Source organism: Pituophis catenifer, unplaced genomic scaffold, assembly GCF_029215685.1.
Source record: "Pituophis catenifer annectens isolate HBS135680 unplaced genomic scaffold, rPitCat1.0.hap2 SCAF_3, whole genome shotgun sequence".
NCBI classification, from domain to species: Eukaryota; Metazoa; Chordata; class Lepidosauria; order Squamata; family Colubridae; genus Pituophis; species Pituophis catenifer.
The window spans coordinates 153,977,922-153,998,312 of NW_027256883.1; the positions used below are offsets into that span (position 1 = coordinate 153,977,922).

The 20,391-nt window shown below is 38.7% G+C and overlaps 1 protein-coding gene across 2 annotated transcripts in view; it reads left to right on the forward strand.

The window, feature by feature from the left end:
• EPS15 (epidermal growth factor receptor pathway substrate 15) overlaps positions 1–20,391 on the forward strand; it is a 65,950-nt gene that overhangs the window by 26,296 nt on the left and 19,263 nt on the right. For both annotated transcript variants that reach the window (XR_011600249.1, XM_070941350.1), the window contains exons 6-13: positions 2,417–2,479; positions 4,972–5,097; positions 8,159–8,218; positions 9,704–9,904; positions 9,993–10,138; positions 10,802–10,958; positions 13,673–13,758; positions 20,129–20,201. Coding sequence is in view for 1 of the 2 variants with exons in the window: in XM_070941350.1 (XP_070797451.1) it covers positions 2,417–2,479; positions 4,972–5,097; positions 8,159–8,218; positions 9,704–9,904; positions 9,993–10,138; positions 10,802–10,958; positions 13,673–13,758; positions 20,129–20,201 (912 nt within the window). In the remaining variant the exon portion in view is untranslated. The remainder of the gene's footprint in view (positions 1–2,416; positions 2,480–4,971; positions 5,098–8,158; positions 8,219–9,703; positions 9,905–9,992; positions 10,139–10,801; positions 10,959–13,672; positions 13,759–20,128; positions 20,202–20,391) is intronic.

Consider the following 20,391-nt stretch of genomic DNA (forward strand, 5'->3'; position numbering starts at 1 on the left):
AGATGAACACCTTTTGGTTAGCCAGATTCCTAAATATTTTATTTTTGGGACAACCTGTAGGCCCAAAACTCCTTCTATCTCTTTCTTCTGCGTTTCAGTTACATTCTTAATTAGTATTTTGGTTTTAGATTTATTCAATTTAAAGCCAGCCACCTCTCCATATTTACCCAATTCCTCTAATACTTTTTGTCCGGATATTAATGGGTCTTCAAGTATTAGCGCCACATCATCCGCAAAGGCTTGCGTTTTGTAAGTCTCTTTTCTAATCTTTAGGCCTTTGATTTCCTCGTTATTTCTAATCTTTCGTAGCAACACTTCTAGGGCCAGGATGAATAATAATGGTGACAGGGGGCAGCCCTGCCTTACTCCCTTCTTGATTTGGAATGTTCTTGTCCTATCTCCATTTACCAAAATGCTAGCCCTCTGATTGTCATAAATATTCTTTATCATCTTTTCGAAGTTTTGCCCAAATCCCATTGTTTTAATTTGCTTGGTCATAAAATTCCAATTTAAATTGTCAAATGCCTTTTGGGCATCCAAAAAACTATGGCCAACTGCTTTTCTGGGTGTTCTTCTGTTAAAAAGCAGAAAAGCAGATTTTGCCGCTTTTATCGCCACTAGGTAGGTCTTGATATAAGACCTCACCTGTGTCCGGTCGGAATCGGATTTACTAGTCCTCCAAATGCTCTCTAGGCGTCTTTTCCGACGCTTCATCTCTCTCAGCTCCTCAGAGAACCAAGGAGCTAATTGAGATCGGCATTGGGTCAGAGGCCGCAAAGGCACGACGCGGTCCAAAGCTCCGGCGGCCGCCCTTTCCCAGGCGGCCACCAGCTCTTCAGTCGAGTCATGTGTTAGAGTCTCAGGAAACGGCCCAAGCTCCGTCAGGAACCTTTCGGGATCCATCAGGCGCCTGGGACGGAACCATCTGGTCGGTTCCGTCTCCCTGCGGTGGGGGCAGGCGGTAGGAAAGTCTAGTTGAAGGAGTGAATGATCTGTCCATGACAAGGGTTTAATATCTAGGTCCCTTCTACCAAGATCATTCAACCACTGACCAGAGATAAAAATCAGGTCCAGAGTGTGTCCCCCTATGTGAGTGGGGCCTTGAACTAACTGGGTCAGGTCCAAGGCCGTCATGGAAGCCATGAACTCCCGAGCCACCTCTGACGCCTCACCTGCGGATGGGAGGTTGAAATCCCCCATGACAATAAGTCTGGGGGTATCAACCGCCACCCCGGCAATGACGTCGAGTAGCTCGGGCAGGGTCGCTGCCATGTGGCAGGGAGCCAGGTACGTAGTCAGCAAACCCATCTGCACCGCACGGCCCCACTTCACACAAAGGGACTCACATCCGGCTATCTGAGGAACAGTGGTCTCCCTCGGACAAAGACTCTCCCTAATGATCACCGCCACTCCCCCACCCCTCCCCTGGGCCCTTGGCTGATGAAATGCACGGAAACCTGGCGGGCACATCTCTATGAGGGGGACCCCCCCCTCTTGGCCCAACCAGGTCTCCGTAATACCTGCCAGGTCTGCACCCCCCTCCGAAATAAGATCACAGATGAGGGGGGCCTTATTAACCACCGACCTGGCATTACATAACATCAGCCGCGGACCCTGGGCCTGAGGCTCTACACAACCCAGGACACGAGTCACGCATTGGGGGCCGGAGTGCGCAATCGCTCGGAGACAGCGCGTGCGCACCCCCAACACTTGATATGACCCCCTGCGCCCGTCGTACCTGCCCCTCCCACTCATGATTTCAATTACACAGCCCTTTCTATCGTCCCCCTGCCCCCCAGTTAAATTTCCTGTCACGACCCCTCTGCTGCAGCTAACCAACCCATCATCCTGCACAGTCGCTATCTGGACCCCCCCAGGTCCACTTTTACAACTCCCACCCGTCCTCCCGGGTCCCCTTAAAATTTTCCTTAAAAATTTAGCTAAAAAACCCCTCAGCCCCCTCTTTGCTGCATGTTTGTAGCAATTGAGAGAAACCTTCATTATGTCAATTTACCATTCAAAGTTCATAACTGCAGGATAGTGGCCCATCTTTCTCATGCCTATTAAATAAATAAGAAGACATTTGGTAGGATGGGTTTTTTTTATGCTATAGCCTGGTTAACGACAAGTGGCATAAATAATCCTAGTAGCCTATTAAGAAAGATCCAAACACATGCCTGTAATAACCTGGAATGATTGGCTTACAATGTATATATACAGATGTATATATACAGTTTAGGAGAGAAAGATAATTCAGTTAAATATTTGAATTATTTTCTTGTGATAGAATGAGGTATTTGAATGTGAGTAGAAATAAATGGTGGCCCTGAATGTGAAAAAACAGGTTTATAACAAGCAATTTAGATAATACAAAATAGATATTTAAAACAATCTTTTTTATTTTCTTTCCTATTAGAATGATTCCACAAGTCCATTATTATGTGGCGGAGCTCCACCTGATATCCCTTGGGCTGTTAAGGTAAATAAATTAATTGTGCTACAGCAAATGCTCTCAGTAAATATGCTTCATGGTATCAGATTCTTTCTAGAAAAGGTTTTCCACTTTCCTTGTTTTATGCATTTTTTCAGAACAAAAGCCAGTTTGGTATAGTGTCTAAGGTGCTGGTCTAGAAATCAGAAGACTGAGTTTTAGTCCTGCATTAGGCATGAAAGCCAGCCGGTCCAGTCATTCTCTCTCAGCTCATCTTCCCCACAGGATTGCTTTTGTTGTGGCAAAAGTAGGAGGAGGAAAGAAAACTAGATATGTTCACTGCCTTGAGTTGCTTATAAAGTAATAAAGGTGGGATAAAAACCAAATAAAATCAATCTAACTCGGCAAACAGGTTTCTTTTTTTTATGATGGTGCCTTGCTGTGTTGTGATTTGGCAACTAAGCATAAAACCATAACCATTTCACATATATTGGATACCTGGAAATGTGAGGGTGTTGCTTAGTTCTTGATCATGTATGAAACCATATAACAGATATGAACTGCTTTGTAACTCAATCTTAAAAATATAGCTTTCTTGAATAAAAACAAAGTTGTGTAACCTCTTAGTTTCTGGCCTTGATTATGACTTTCTGGCCACTATTCCATTGCCAAAATAATTCGTTTTCTTGTCCTTATATTCATAGACATCCTCCGTAAATTCCTGCTTATTTCCATCATAGAGTCCTTATAATTATTGTCCAAATACTTTAATGGCCCTGTCATTATGGATGTCTGCATTCATATCTCAGTATCTTAATACATTGACATTTTCTTCTCCCAACTTTGTACAGGTAGTCCTCAAGTTACAACAGTTCATTTAGTGACCGTTTGAAGTTACAACAGCACTGAAAACTGTGACTTATAATTGATTTTCACACTCATGACCATTACAGTATCCCCCATGGTCATGTGATCAAAATTCAGTCACTTGGCAACTGAGTCATATTTATGACGGTTGCAGTGTCTTGGAGTCATGTACTCCTCTGCTACCATCTCACAAGCAAAATCAATGGGGAAGCTAGATTCACTTAACAACTGTATTATTAACTCAACACCTGCAATGATTCACTTAACAACTGTGGCAAAAAAAATCATAAAATGGAGCAAAACTCACTTAATAAATGTCTCACATACCAACAGAAATTTTGGGCTCAATTGTGGTTGTATGTTGAGGACTACCTATAGATCTTACCTTTTGAAAGATTCATTGATATCTTTAGTAACTCTGCCTTTTTTTCCTTTTGATACAAACTCATTCCAAATCACCTCTAGGCCCCAAAATATGTCATTTCTTTTTAAATACAACTTCAGGCCTCTGTCTTTTCTGTGACACAATCTCTTCCTGATAGCAGAATTGCAGTAGATTTCTTGCATACAATATCCTTTCTTCTTTCTTTTTTCTTTTTCTTTTTCCCTTCTGTTGCCTTCTGTCAAATGGAACTGAATCTCCCAAAAGCAGTATTCATTTCAGTGTATTTCTAATGCATAACGCTTATTAAAAATGCTGACACTAAACTTTGGTGTTAAAAGCCACAAAAGAGGGAACCAAAGCAGGGATTCAGAAAAACAAGGAAATCTCTGCTATATTCCAGAAGACTGAAGTATTTAGCTCTTTGTATTTAGCCTAGTAGTGATGGTGTGTTGATTGATGGATGGAAAAGAGAAAATTGAAAGCTAAGAGGTAGGAAATGGAATAATCTATTGGAATTGGCACCCTGCTTTTAGGAGATGGAAGTATGTTATAGCACCACATTATGGATTCTACTTCTTCCCAAACCTGGCATTTAATCTGCGCAATCCTACTACGCTGGAAATAATTAGGAGTGAGCAAGTGATTTCTGTGTATTTTACACATTCTTCAGATATGCAGTAATGTATTCATTTATAATTTTAAAAAATCCAAAATAGTTTATTGAGACCATCCTCTGCCTTTCAGATGTAGAATGTTGGCCACTGAGGAAAAGAGAGAAGAATGACTGACTCATAATCCCAGGTTGAGACATTATAATTGGATAGATACAATTTATGCTGCGGTTTCAAGAAAAAAGAAGAAAAATACATATCTGCACATTTGCATTATCACTGTTTAATCAATTTTTTTTAGCTTGTAAACCCAATAAGTGAATATTTTAGGGGAAAATATTTATGTTTTACCTGTAGTTTGCTTTAGAAACACTGAAATCTCATAAACAAATAGGGCTTAAAGTATTTGGAATATTTGATGTTCATATTTGTACGTTGTTTCAAAGTATTCATACCAAATTTCAAGCAAAATTTCTAAGAACAGTTCCTCTGATTTCTTCTCTTGCTGTCCTATTTTCATTTCCTCTAATTCTCTTGAAACTGCTTTTGTTTGTCAGGCTTAATTAGATTTCCTAAGAAGGGTGACTGTACTATTTTTTAATAAAATGTTCTTTCTGAATTTTTGCATATACCAGCATTATAAATTAAGGATAGCTTCTTAATGCCCTTATAACCAGATAGAAGATAAGGCCAAGTATGATGCCATCTTTGACAGCCTGAATCCAATGAATGGATTATTGTCCGGTGATAAAGTGAAACCTGTTCTCTTAAACTCCAAGCTACCAGTTGATGTCTTGGGAAGGGTAAGAACAACAAATAATTTCGCAAACCGTAATATTTCTCCTGTTGAATTCTATATTTAAGAGTTGAATAAATGTACAATCATCCCTCCTTACACCTATCACACTTTCATTATTCACAGCCACCTAAGGAGAGTCATTAAAAGGGGGATAGCAATAGCAATACCGCTTCACAGTGCTTTACAGCCCTCGCTAAGCAGTTTCCAGAATTAGCATTTTGCCCCCCAAAATCTGGATCCTCATTTTACAGACCTCAGAAGGATGGAAGGCCGAGTCACCTTGAGCCAATGAGAATCGAACTGCTGGCAGCCAGAAGTCAGCAGAAGTAACCTGCGGTACTGCATTGTAACCACTGCGCCACCACGGCTTGGGTTAGAAAGATTAGTACCATACTAGAAGTTGGGCTCAAGATTGCAGGTTTCTAGTGATCTTGGACAGAGTACTGATAACCCTTGCTTAACAACCATAGTTGGGACCACCAGCTTGATCCTTAAGGAAGACGTCACATGATGTTGATGAACTTATGACCTCACTTCAGGGGTGGAATTTGACCGGTTCGGACCAGTTCGCACGTACCAGTAGCGGCTGTTTTAAATGGTTCGCCAAACCGGTAAAAACCAGCCCTGGTTGGCCCCGTTACCGCTCACCCCTGCCCGCCATGTGCAGTCCCAGGACATCTGCCCTCTCTCCCGAAGCATTGCTGCTACTCCGGAGCTCGCCTTTGCCTCTGCAGCCCGCTGGCCCCTTAGAATAACGCAAATACTGCTTTTGCCCTTCTCTTTCTGGGCACAGCACTTCTGCTTGTTGGGACGCTTCCCTGAAGCCGGGAGCTCCCTGGCCAGCTGCTTTGCTTTTTCCCTCTTTTTGGGAGGCTCGCGGGAGGCTTGCACAGTGGCACCGGCATGGGGGAGGCAGGCAATCCAGACGCTGGTGCTTGTTTGGTGCAGCTGCAGGCAAACCAAGAGACAATGGGACGAAGGGGCTAGTGCATTAGGATCGCCTCTGCCTCCCCCTTCTGCTGGTGCCACCACACAAGCCTCCCATGAGGAAAAAGAGAGAAAAAGCAAAGCGGCTTACTGCAGAGCTGCCAGTTTCGGGAAGTGGCCCAACAGGCAGAAGCGCTGCGCCCAGAAAGAGATGGGCAAAAGTCATTCTGCGCTGAAGCAGAGGCATTCTGAGCTTTCAGTGTATCCCAGGATTGCAACGCCGAAAGCTTGGAATAGAGCCGTTTTCGTGAAAGGCAGGAAAATGGGAAAGGGGATTTTCCTGCCTGTCATCCATTCCTGAGGCTCAGCACAAACTGAGGGAAGGATGATAGGCAGGGCAATCCCCCTCCCCATTTTCCTGCCATTCGCGACAAGGAGTGGCTGGGAGGGGAGGGGCCAGGTGAGGCGTCCCTCAATATGAGTGATGTCGAGTTGGTCATGCCCACCCAGTCATAGGACCCCCACCAAGCCATGCCCACAGAACCAGTAAGGAAAAATTTTGAATTTCACCACTGCCTCACTTCCTCCGCAATAATTAAGTGAATCACCCATGGTTGTTAAGCAAGACATCACATGACCAAGACTTGTGATTTTATTGCTGGTTTCTCCATTGACTGTCCAAAGCCGGCTGTGAAGCATGTAAATGGTGATCACATGGCGGTCAGCTGCTGTGACAGTTATGAATGCCTGCAAATTGCAAAGTGCTGAAATCTTGATCACATGACTATTGGAACACTGCAACAGTTGTAAGTGTGAAGACCATTCATAAAATTACTTTTTCAGTGCCATTGTAACATCAAATGATTGCTGGGCAGCTGTTAACTGAGTGTAACTTGGTAGAAAGAAAAAGTTGTTGACAGTTGTTGATTCCTTGCTTTCCCCTTCGGTAGCTGATCTCTAAATCATTAAGAATTTTTAAGGGCGTGCATTAACAGGAGAGTTAGTTTGGTGCAGTGGTTAAGGCGTGAGACTAGAAACCAGGAGACCATGAGTTCTAATCTCACCTTAGCCATAAAACCTGTTGGGTGTCTTTGGGCCATTTGGACTCACACAGCCCTAGGAAGGAGAAATTGGCAAACTGCATCTAAAAAAACTCTTGCCAAGAAAACTGCAGGGACTTGTCCAGGTAGATGCCTGGTGTCAAGATGGAGTCAAAGGATTCCTCCTCCAAATGCATTCTTTAGGAAATACTATTTTTGTTTCTTAAAGTTATATGTTTCTCCCCCAACCATAAAATGAAATTTTCTATTGATGTATCTAATAAAAGATTTTGTTCACATACTATATAGTCTTAATCCCAAAGGTTTCACTTTCATGTATATGTTGTACATATGTTGCAAGTAGCGGGGTGTTGTCTCTCCAAATATAGAATTATAATGTGAACCACCGTGCTGCTAAATATTTCTCCTGCCAGTCACGTGAATTACGTTTCAGCAACATATGGAGATTCAAATGTGATTTTAAAAAAATAAAACATTCCTTTCTCAATAAGGATGACCTTTTTTAGTACTTCATTGTTACATAAATGGCATGAAAATTGCTCATCTATATTAAAATGAAAATGAGTTCAGGAATAGGAGAATAGCACATAGGAAAATAAATTTTCTACCTTGTATTTTCTTCTAAAATATTTTATAGGGAGAAAAAAGAGAGGGTGTTTTGATGGATGGAAACATTTCTTCCCTTGCTAATTTTCACCTGCTCCTGATTTCAGCTTTAATTGGATGTTGTGATGTGGGAAAAATTTCATGGAACAATATGAAATGTATGATTTTGTCTTGAAATGAGTAATTTATCTCTAATAATAAATGGTTGAAAGGCCACTAGGTCATCAGTTTGAATTTTTGTTAATGTCATTAAATAAAATAATAAGCATATGATAAAGTTAAGGCATTTTCCTTTAAAGCTTAATTTTAACCTTTAACCTCTTAAAAACTATTTGATTACTGGTGATGAGAGTATGTCACATTCACATATGTATGATCTTTTAAAAATGTAAAGAAAGCAAATATCATTTGGTAATTGACAGTAATTTGAAAATGTAAAATATTTCTTGAGATGGGCTTTTTGTTTGTTAGGTTTGGGAGTTAAGCGATATTGATCACGATGGAATGTTGGATCGGGATGAATTTGCTGTTGTAAGTATGAATTTATATATTACAGAATTTCAAAACAGTGTTTAAAATATTTAAAGAAGGCATAATGTAGTATTTCTTGATGCATATAATAATTATTTTGAGGAAGAGCTATTAAGGGATTTTAAAAATGTAAGTTCCAACAGTGATGGTTCTTTTAAAAAATGCAAATTTTATCTTTTATCTAATGTGATATTGTTTTCCCATCACATGATGCCTCCATAAAGTGGTTTAAACATTTTATTCAACTGGTTTCTACTTTATTTCCGAAGAGTTATTGAAGGCTTATTGACACATTAGTCAATAATGTGTCAATTATTCCTTTCCCAGAAGGGTCAGATTTACTGTTTACTGTTTAAGGCATGTTTTTCAGTATTCATTTTATCTATAAAGCTGATTTCCTTCTTAACAACATATATAATGTTCTAAGCTACAGAAGGATATAAATGTAAAATTACACAGATATATTGCATATTTAGCCTATATACAATGCTACATATTTTGCCATACCAGATAAGGCTTTTAAATTGTGTTCTATGTAATTGTTTCCAAGGCTCCTTGTGGGGGGGAGGGGCATATTTCAGGGTTTTCTGCTCTCACACGTTCTGTTTACCATGAGGCTGCAGATGGTCTATTGGTTTGGGATCTTCAATATGGGAATGTACTCAAATAAACATTCTCAACCCCAGGCCGACCAGGTAATGCTGCCAAACTCAAGTCAGTCCTAACAAGTCTATGGTTGTGGTTTTTTGACATCTCCTTTTCCCCTGCTAAGGATATTTCATATTCAGTCTTGAATGAGTTGCACGTTTCACCCTTTGGAACTGGTTGTTCCAGGAGTTGTCCTGGATTCATAGCTCCTGCTCAGAGAATGGGTGGCAGCTATGGTTAAGAAGACCTTTGAACGAATCTATTCAGTCAACCATTTACACCCTTATCTGGACTGTAAGGCATGTCAGTCAGTCACTCAGTCTTTATTCACCTCAAACTTAGACAAGTGTAATGCATTCTATATGATGCTGCCCTTGAAAACCACTCAGAAGCTACAACTGGTCCAGAATGTGGCAGCGTGGATAGTTATGGGCATGCCTCATCTTGCTCACACAATACTTTTGCTTCATGGTCTGCACTGGTATCATTAGGCTTCTGGGTGCAATTCAAGGTGCTGGTTAAAATTAAAATTTGACTCTTCCCCCAGCTTTGGGTTGGAATGAATGGCAAGTACCCATGTATTTTAGGGTTGGTTTTTATATGCAGTCCACAGTTGTTATATAATTGAACAGCCTTATAAATTTAATAAAATTAAATAGTCTATTGTCTTTGCTTTTTAGCTTTACTATCATTTTAAATACAGTAAACGAGCAGAAGAGTAGCTGAAACAAAAGGAAGTAGAAAACGTTAACAGCTTTATCTAGCTCAATTACTATGAGGTTGCATAATAACAAACTAATGTTTGGTCCATGTCTTTGACCAAAAATGTCTATTCAGGCCATGTTCTTGGTATACTGTGCTCTTGAGAAGGAACCTGTGCCAATGTCCTTACCTTCAGCGTTAGTGCCACCATCTAAAAGAAAAGGTATCAGCATTCCAGTTGTCGGGCAGTCAGTGCCACCTTCAACACCCAACAAAGAGTGTAATCAGTCCATGTTACCTGTCAGCCTATTACCATCCACATCATCAGTAACACAGGTACCTTTGACAAAGAGTAGTGTCTTGATCTGTTGGGGTCATGAAGTGTAATTGAAATGTAAAATGTAGCTATTGCTTTACTTTGTAGTGGGTTGTATCACCTGCAGACAGGATAACATATCATGAAATCTTCCTGAAAACAGACAAGGACATGGATGGCTTTGTCTCTGGTGTGGAAGCTAGAGAATTATTCTTGAAAACTGGTTTGCCTTCAGCTCTACTTGCACACATCTGGTAAGAGTTTTCCCAGTATTTCTTGAAAAGAATAAAATAATCTAATTTCTTTAAAATGGATGAAAAATAACTAGCTATTCTAAATTTGGAATTTATCATTGTTTTTCTACATGTTTGTATTAAATTGTACACTCTAACCCGAGTTATTATATTTTAAAGAATTTAAATAACCAATTTTGATGCTTTTTCTAAAGTGCATCCTAAATTATGATATAAGGTACGTGTTTAATGTCACTCTTGGTGCCAATATGAAAATTTTGGCACTTTAGATTCTAAATAAAGAACATTTTTTTTTTAATTGTAAAGATAAAAGACCTTGTACAGAATAAACTTAGTCAAGTGGCATAAAATGCAATAATAAATATGTTACCTGCTTCAAAATGTACACTATAAATACTTAGCTTAGTTGTATTGGGTTGGTCTATCTTTTCTTTTTCTTTTGAATCTCAAAATTCCCCAGTCACAGTCATTCTAAAATATAATGGTATTTATTAGAAACCTATTATGATGTGTGAACTCAGCTATTATGAACAAATGGAATGCAACATGTATGGCTAGATTTCAAAATTAAATAGCTTTAAAATAGTAATTTTTAATCTAGACAGCATGTCCATGGCATGAGAAATTTTATTAGTCATTTTCTTTCTCTAATGGATTTTACAGGGCTCTTTGTGACACAAAGGATTGTGGGAAGCTTTCCAAGGAACAATTTGCTTTGGCCTTCCATTTAATCAATCAGAAGCTGACAAAGGGCATCGATCCTCCTCAGGTGCTAACGGCAGACATGATTCCTCCATCAGAGAGAACTGCTTCACAAAATGTGAGATTTGTGACATTTCATAAAATGTGGTAAAGATTGGAGTCTGATTGGGAGTTGTACTATGTGCTTGAACTTGGTATCTCAGATAATAGTAGATATAGAAACTGATTAACAGGAACACACAAATTCTGCTCATATTATTGATAAACCTTCTTTCATCTCACTAGCCAACCAAGCAGATACAAGTTGTTTGTTTAAAATAAAATGAAAACTTAGACACATTATTAGAAAATGGATATTTTTTGACTTTTGCAAGCTTAAAATTGCTTCATTGAGTGCTGTTTATATCTTCCTGTTCATATTTTAGAGCTGATAACAATTCAGTTCAAAGACCAGGTGGATTAAATGCTAATAAATTACTAGAGTCAATTCCATGTGCATCAAAGCATGCATGCAGACTTGTTCTCAACATTGCAATCAATAGAAAAGACAAATAAGATATTATTTCTGCTACATATTATGCGAGACACATCGAATCATAAATTTCTGGTCTCCTTTATGAAATATTCTTATTGAAGAAATTCTATGATTCCTAAGATGTTTATTTTAACAAGGACATACTGAAATAATTTCAGTATAAGCAGGATAAATTTATATGTTGTGTACTTTTGTGGCATTGTTCCATTTCAAATAATAAATACCCAATAAAAAAACAAAATGTTAACATTCTTCTGGTTTGATAATTGAGCTTCTTCTTGGTTGTGCTAAGTCATATTACCCAAATAATTGAACTCCTTGTGAGAAATTACACTCAAAAATTCTTCATTTTGTTTGACTTCTACAATACCAGATTTATTTTTGCTTTATTTTGAAAAAAATTGCTTTTATTTCTTGCTTTACTAATCTTTTTATATGTTTGCTTTCCTCCTATGTCTTTCCTAGTTTGGACTATATTTTCCATTCTGCACCATTCTGCTTTGCATCTTTATTATACTGTCAGTTTCTTAAATCTGCCATCGCAAGGTTAGAGATTCTTCACTTTTCCAATATTGATTGTGTAGTAATGAGCATCTTTTTCATATCACACATTTTCTTTTCAAACAGCAGAATGTCACTTAAATTTCCGAAAGAGCTGTGCTATTCTCACATCACTGTTCTCACTTCAGGATGCTGCATGTGTTTCCAAAATTGACAGAATAACGTGCTGTGCACTTGATCTTGATGCCTGCTGACAATAACAACATATTTTATAAATATTTATATTTCTTTCACAGTTGTTTGGGCTTAAATATATGCCCTGAATTTAAGATGCATACCTCAGTTGAATATTTACTTTTTATTATCAAACAACAAATGTATTGTGAAGTGTTAACGCAGATGAGTAATAGCATGTATATATGAACGCACTAAACCTTAAGCTTATAATAAGGCTGTAATTGTACTGTTGATAATTGCAGAAAGGTTTAAACCTGAAATACGAAAAATAAAAATGAATGACTGCATCTTTAAAAAGGTGATTCTACAAACAGAAGTCTTTCCTTATTGAGAATTAGGCTTTGTCCCTTTGCTTCACTATTCTTATAGGGAGATAAATATCACATATCCTTGTGTCATTGGTATAATGAACTGTATGTATTAACTAGTGCAACTATGTGGTTTACTATTGCAAGTTTTGAAATATGAGCCTCACAAAAATTCTCAACTGAGAAAAAACAATTATCAAGGAGAACTCATTGCCAATAAATGAATCAATATAAGTATTATGGAACACTCTGTTGAAACATACATTTATACCTATGTAGCAGAATAGACTAGTCCAGACCTGGGCTTTTTATGACCCCCAGCCCACGTCCAGTCCTTTGGCTGTTTCTGTCCGGCCTGCATGAAGTCAGATGGAAATTAGAAATCAAATGCTTCATAAGTACGCCACTGGGTGGGAGAAGAAGTCAAATCAGATCCAGCTCTGCACATCACTGTGTGGTCTTTCAGTCAGCTGGCCAGTTGCAGGAGGGCGAGAAGAGAAAGTACTTTTCTGCACTATTCAGCACTCACTCCTCTGGAGAAGCCTTAGGGGGCAGTGGTAATCAGTGTGTGAAGGGACCTACGCTTGGCCACCCATTGCCACCTTGGTTAAAGCGCGTCCTTGCAGGCACAGCTGGGAACTATTGGTTCTGTCTTCCAGAACAGTCCCAGTTTTTCATGTGGCTCCTTGGAAAAATTAATTGCCCACCCCTGCACTAGTCTGTTTGATTGCTATGTTATATAATTTTACCATCTCAAAAACTGATGAAATGAAAGGAAGTGGCGCAGTGGTTAGGTGGCGCAGTGGTTAGGGTGCAGTACTGCAGCTACTTCAGCTGACTGCTAGTTCAGCAGATCAGCGGATCAAATCTCACCGGCTCAAGGTTGACTCAACCTTCCATCCTTCCGAGGTGGGTAAAATGAGGACCCAGATTGTTGGGGGCAATATGCTATTTAGTATATTGTCTTTGGTGTAAGCCGCCCAGAGTCCTCAGAGAGTGGGCGGCATAGAAATATGAATAATAAAAATAATAATAATAATAAAATAAACTCAACTTACCCTTTGAAGCTCACCTTCTGTTTGGAGCTTATCAAAAAGTAAGCTCTTTGTTTAGAGCTTTTAAAAAATTAGGCTGTACTTTTTTTTTCTAATCTTAAATTGGAAGCCAGTTAAATTTTTCCCTCCAAGACAATTAGAGTATCTATTCTGGAAGCAAGTACAATCAAGCCATATTTTCTTGTTTATTTTTCAGAATTTACTACGGCCAAATTCTGCAGCAGATTTTTCTGCAATCAAAGAGTTAGATTCCTTAAGCAATGAAATAATTGACCTTCAAAGGTAAGTCAAAGAAATTTACACTACAATTATAGTGATCTTTAATGTTTATTTGTTTTATTATTTAGCTTTATAAGAGCTGCTTCAGGGAGCATAGGTTGGGGAAAAAGCCCATTTTTTTAAAGACTGTTTAAAAATGTGTAATTTTGATGCAGTCCTAAACTCTGGGCAAAGTAGGTTATTTCAAAGAGGGGACATGAAATATGCCTGCTCTGTCAGATCTTCCAGAATATACAGAAATAAGGAGAGAGATATGGTCCTTCAGATAGCCAGGCTCTATGCCATAAATGCCTTTACAGGTTATAACTAGCATATTTAATTGCAACCAGAAGCATATTGGTAATCAGTGCAGCTCATGCAAAGAGGTGTTACATGTATGTATTGAATTTTGCCCATAACTGTTCACATGGTTGTATTTTGGACCATCTTCACCTTCCAAGTGATCTTCAAGGGGACCCTCCTGTAGAGCACATTGCAATAGTCACACCTGAAGTAACCAAGATATGTGTGACTGTGAGAGGACACCAGTCCCTGAAATGGCTCAGTTGGCACACCAGATGAATCTGCAAAGGCCCTCTTGATACTTGCTTATGGATAGGAGTTGTGAGCCTAGGAAAAAAAAAAAGCCCAGATTGCACACAAGCTTTGTATGGGGGAGAACCATTCAGATCATCAATTGAAAATCACCATCATCAAGAAAAACAATGTACCTATAGCCACTTATTCTTTTAAGGGTGAGTTTCAGCCTGTTCTTCCCTATCCTGACTCAAACAGTCTTCGGGCACTGCATTACTTGATTGACTAAGGCTCAAAATATACAGCTGAGTATTACTATACTGTTGGTACCTGACCCAGTGTCAGCAGATGACTGACTAGACATTTCATGCAGACATTAAATGTTTGTCTTCCTATGGTATCTGATTCTGAAATGTACAACAAAAGCTTTTGTACAGCAACTGTGTTGTTTCATAAGCTTTGTTTAAATTCCTGAGCTCTTTCTTTTCCAAAAGTATTTGGATTATCTGGAACAATTTGTACTTCTTGGCACCATATTCAAATTAAGCATTTCTTCTGTGGATTATTTGATCCAGATGCTATTGCTGCTTGAACTTCCAATGCCATTACACATTCTGGAGGGATTAACTGCAGCTTTTGGCTCCTAAACCAGTAATCCTGCTTTGAAGAATGCTGATGAAATTGATACTACTTATTTATGTGTCCTTTGAAATAATGAATGGGAATATCTTGTCCTGATAAACAAATGGAACATTGCAGTATACAAAATGAAATTAGTTTCTGCAACTTTAGAATGAGGTTTAGGTAACAACAACAACGAAATGCTTTGTGTGTATTTGAAGCCTCAGATTGTTAAAAAAAAAAAAAAGAGAGAGTTAAAATTACCCTGCTCTTGAAGATATACAGTGCATTCAGAAAGTATTCAGACCCCATTCACTTTTGTCAATTTTGTTATGCTGCAGCCTGATTCTAGAGTTGTTGAAATTCAATTTTTTTCATTAATCTATACTCAGTACATGATAATGATAAAGTGAAAACAGACTTTTAGAAATGTCTGTAAATTTATTAAAAAGCAAAAATTGAAATATTACATTGGCATACATATCCAGACCCTTCACTTAGTGCTTTAATGAAGCACCTTTGGCAGCAATTACAGCCTCAAGTCTTTTTGGGTATGACGAGACAATCTTTGCACACCTGGTTTGGGGGATTTTCTGCCATTCTTCTTTGCAAATCCTCTCAAGCTCAGTCAGGTTGGATGGTGGCTGTTGGTAGACAGCCATTTTCGGATCCCTCCAAAGATGGTCAATAGAGTTCAAGTCAGGGCTCTGGCTGGGCCACTCTAGGATATTCACAGAGTTGTCCCTAAGCCAATCCTATGTTGTCTTGGCTGTATGCTTAGGATCGTTGTCATGTTGGAATGTGAACCTTCAGCCCAGTCTGAGGTCCCGAGTGCTATGGAACAGGTTTTCATTGAGGATAGCCCCGTACTTTGCTCATTCAGCTTTCCCTCAATCCTGACCAGTCTGCCAGTTCCTGTTCTTGAAAACCACCCCCACAGCATAATGCTGCCACCAACATGCTTCACTGTTGAGATGATATTGGGCAGGTGATGAGCAGTGCCTGGTTTCCTCCAGACATAACATTTAGAATTGAGGCCAAACAGTTCAATTTTGATTTCATCAGACCAAAGAATTTTGCTCCTCACAGTCGTGAGAGTCCTTCAGGTGCTTTTTTTGCAAACTCCAATTGGCTTTTCATGTGTTTTGCACTGAGGAGAGGCTTCCATCTAGCCATGCTGTCATAAAGCCCAGATTGGTAGAGGGCTGCAGTGAAGGTTGTCCTTCTGGAACTCTGTCCCATCTCCACACAGGATCTCAAGCTCAGTCAGAGTGACCATGTGGTTCTTGGGCATCTCTCCTACTAAGGCCCTTCTTCCCTGATTGCTGAGTTTGACCAGGCAACCAGCTCTGGGAAGAGTCATGGTTCTGCCAAACCTCTTCCATTTGAGAATTATGGAGGCTACTGTGCTCTTAGGAACGAACCTTCAGTACAGCAGAAATTTTATTGTAGCCTTTCCCAGATCTGTTCCTTGCAATAATCCTATCTCTGAGCTATCCAGGCAATTCCTTTGACCTCATGGTTTTTGCTCTGCTAAGGTATGCATTGTCAATTGTGAGGCCTTCTATAAAAAGCTGCATGCCTTTCTAAATCATGTCCAATCAATTTAATTTACCACACGTGGACTCCAATCAAGGTGTAGGAACATGTCAGCAATGATCATGAGAAATGGGAGGCACTTGAGCTAAATTTCAAGTGTTGTTGCAAAGGGTCTGAAAACTTATGCCAATGTGATATTTCAGTTTTTTTTTACTTTTTAATAAATTTACAGAATTTTCTAAAACAAAACAAACAAAATTGACAAAAGCGAAGGGGGTCTTAATACTTTCTGTGAATGCACTGTATTTTAGGAATTAGAGGATTAATCCATACAGGCTGATCTGGGCCTACTGTTGCATTTTGGGCTGGCAGCATTTGCTTATATAACTCTGGATCATTTATATATTAAAACAATGCATGTTCTTCTTAGTTATGTTCTCCATATTTGGAATCTATCCAGTAATGTTAATTGTTCTGGCATGAGGTTTGGCTAAATGAATTATTATAGAGCATCATAAAAAGTCTATCTGATTTGCAACACTGGACAATTGACTGGTGTGTGTGTGGGTGTGGGTGGGTGTATTTGAATCTTTCTCAATTTTCAGAAAATGGTAAGGATAAGGATTTGAACAATTGAAAAAAGAGTTTACTCTGCTGGATTTTAAAGATCCATTTAAACGGATGTTTTTTTTCAGCAGCCCTTAGGGGCAAAACTACTATGGAAGGTTCCCTGATATGATTTAACATTTTGTTAGAAATAGATTTATTTTGTCACTTAAGTGATCATTTGCCTCATATATACGTCTGTATTGTTGGTGTCCTATATAGATGCTTTGTTGCTTCTATTTAGCTAAGCAGCTGAGATGACCTTCATGCCTTGGGTGACCTTAGAGTATATACTCTTAGTGTGTACTCCCAGCATTATTTGCTCATCCCTTCAGTGAATATACCACCACCACAATGAGACAGCAAGACAGACTTTGGAGAGGATTCCCTGTAGTACTAAATCAAAATGTATTTTTACCATGATTCATTGGTTTTGCAGTGTTTTATCACCACTTCTTATTCTGATACATAGATGTTTTCTTAAATACTTTGGGGACAGTAACTTGTTGTTTTTTTTAAAGTATGGATTTTTTAATGAAGTGTTTGATTCTGCGTGCATTATTTTCTATTGGGAAAGTCAGTGGGGAAGAGAAAGCTTGTTGGAAGCTTATTATTTCACTCATTTAATTGACTTTTTGTTTTGGGCATATATACTTGTGAAATTTGTAAACAAATTCATGTAGCTTTTTAGGCAACATCTTAGCACACATTTCCCTTCTTCAGACACTGGGATTTATTTATTTATTATTTATTTATTAATTCAATTTGTATGCCGCCCCTCTCCGAAGACTCAGGGCGGCTCACAATGCATTTAAAATCATTATAAAAAACATTTAAAAATTAAAAACATTAAAAACATTAAAACTCATTCACACCATTCATGGCCGGATCTCGCCGGATCGCAAGAGCGAGATCAACGGCCCCAGGCCTGCCGGAAAAGCCAGGTCTTCACCGCTTTTCGGAAGGCCAATAGGGTGGGGACGGTCTGGACCTCAGGAGGTAACTGGTTCCAGAGAGCTGGGGCAGCCACAGAGAAGGCCCTCCCCCGCAGACCCGCCATTGTTTAGCTGACGGGACCCGGAGGAGACCAACTCTCTGGGATCTTACCGGTCGTTGGGAGTTATGCGGTAGAAAGCGGTCTCGAAGATACCCTGGCCCTGAGCCATGTAGGGCTTTAAAGGCAATAACCAACACCTTGAATTGTGACCGGAGACCAATAGGGAGCCAGTGCAGCTCGCAGAGAATTGGTGTAATGTAGGTGTACCTAGGTGCACCCACGACAGCTCGCGCGGCTGCGTTCTGGACCAACTGTAGTCTCCGAACACTTTTCAAGGGTAGCCCAACGTAGAACGTGTTGCAATAATCTAACCGTGAGGTGACAAGGGCATATTACTTGGACTGCATTACTTAGTTGACTAGGGGAAAGGGAATGATTGGCTCAATGTCATCTGTTTGGCTTCTGTGCCTAAGGCAGGATTAGAACTCTGGTTTTCTTACTCCTAGTCCATTGCCTCAACTGCTAGGCCAAACTGGCATTATTGTTGTACGTTAACTCTGATTTTAAAGTGATATATCAGTCCCAGCAAATAAATTTGATTAGCAGTTTATTAATATGATTAAAACGTAAATAATTAAAAGGTAAGTTAAAACCAGCCTTTCAAGTTGCTGTATTCACTGTGGTATGTCAATAAAAAAGCAGGCATAATTATGCTTATTGCCTTCAAAAGCCAATTTAAAATTAAAATATTTTTGAAGTAGTATTTTCCTTTTTTCGTTGTTAATAGTAAGTTGGCATTTTTTACATTGAAGCATGCTTGTCTATGTGTTACTTAAATTTTGTGAATGTGTTCAGTATTCATTTATTAACCTTTCTTTAAGCAAAGCAAAAAAAATGTTTCTGTTGATTTTGCAGATTGAATGAGACATAATGAAAACATATTATAGTGGAATTTAATAATAATAAGGATTTATATGTTATTTTCTGATATTTCTATCTTTTTCCTAGATATAGGCTAAGTTCACATATTTTTCAAAGCCACAATATGGCTTGTTAGTTTTAGCTTATAGTGATGTATACGTCACCAAACACATATTGTGGCTTAGTGTTATAGGTAACTGCAACTCCTGATAGAGAAGAGTTTGGCTTTAACAGTATAGCTTTTAATATAATTTTTCAGCAACATGGAAAATAATGGTAGCAGGTGTAGGATAAGACATTTGGAGTGTGTGATCAGGGGATTAATAAGGTAATACTAGAAATCGTGTGTGTGTATGAAAAATATAATGCCTAAATGGATGCATGAATAATCCAGCTAAATCTAAAGGTGCTCTTTAGTTGGGAGACATCTTTAGCTCTTGGAAAAGGATACATTCAGCTAAAGCAAGGACATGTTCTCCTGTTTGATTTACTGTTAATGAATGAAAAAAGAAGCCACTCTAGAATTAATGTAGTATAGCTTTACGAAGGCTTCTATAAATGAATGTACAAAGAGGATTGTGAAATTGAACTGTTACATTTGTGGGTTTTTTTCCATTCATTCCATGACTGAAAACCTACTGAAAGCTGCAGCGTCGTAAGGCATGGAAAAAAATATATAGACATATAGCTTATCTTTAAGATTGTATGCTTCAAGTAACACAAACCTTAGTATTTTTATAGCGAAAAGAAAAGCTAGCACACAGGTTTCTATCTTGCATACTATATATGCAATTCTAGTTCCAGAAGGGTTAAGTGTATGAGAGCTGATGCAGTCCCTCCCTCTTTTTGCCAGACAGTTGTTCCATAGCAACAGTGAGATCACTGAAGACAGTATTTCATTGATTTTTTTTTCCCCTTTCCCCTTTGCTTTCTCTTTAAGCTGTCATTTCCACCTATCCATGACTGGGAGAGTAGACATCTTTTATATTTTAATATTTGGCCTACGTAGGACATTCCTTTTGGCTTTTCTTTCTAAAGCAACACAATCAGTCTTATAAAAATTACATGTTTAGCTATGCATTTAAAAAGAGAGACTGGTTTAGGAGGTTGGATTACTGTGCCTGGCGTAACGGATGTTCTTAAATATTCCTGCCTTATTTGTTGGTCTTCTAGGGAAAAGAACAATGTGGAGCAAGACCTGAAGGAAAAAGGAGAGACAATCAAGCAGAGGACAAGTGAAGTCCAGGTAATTGTCATTTGAATTTTCAAATTTGGTTGATATAAATAGAGCTTATTTTAAAAAATGTCTTTTAATGAATGGTTTCATCTTTTAGCATATATGTTATTAGGATTTGTTCTCATTGTGATCAATATATTTGTTATTTTAGGGATTAAAATTGACGTGGTTAATTATATGAATGTCTGTATTATTTGGG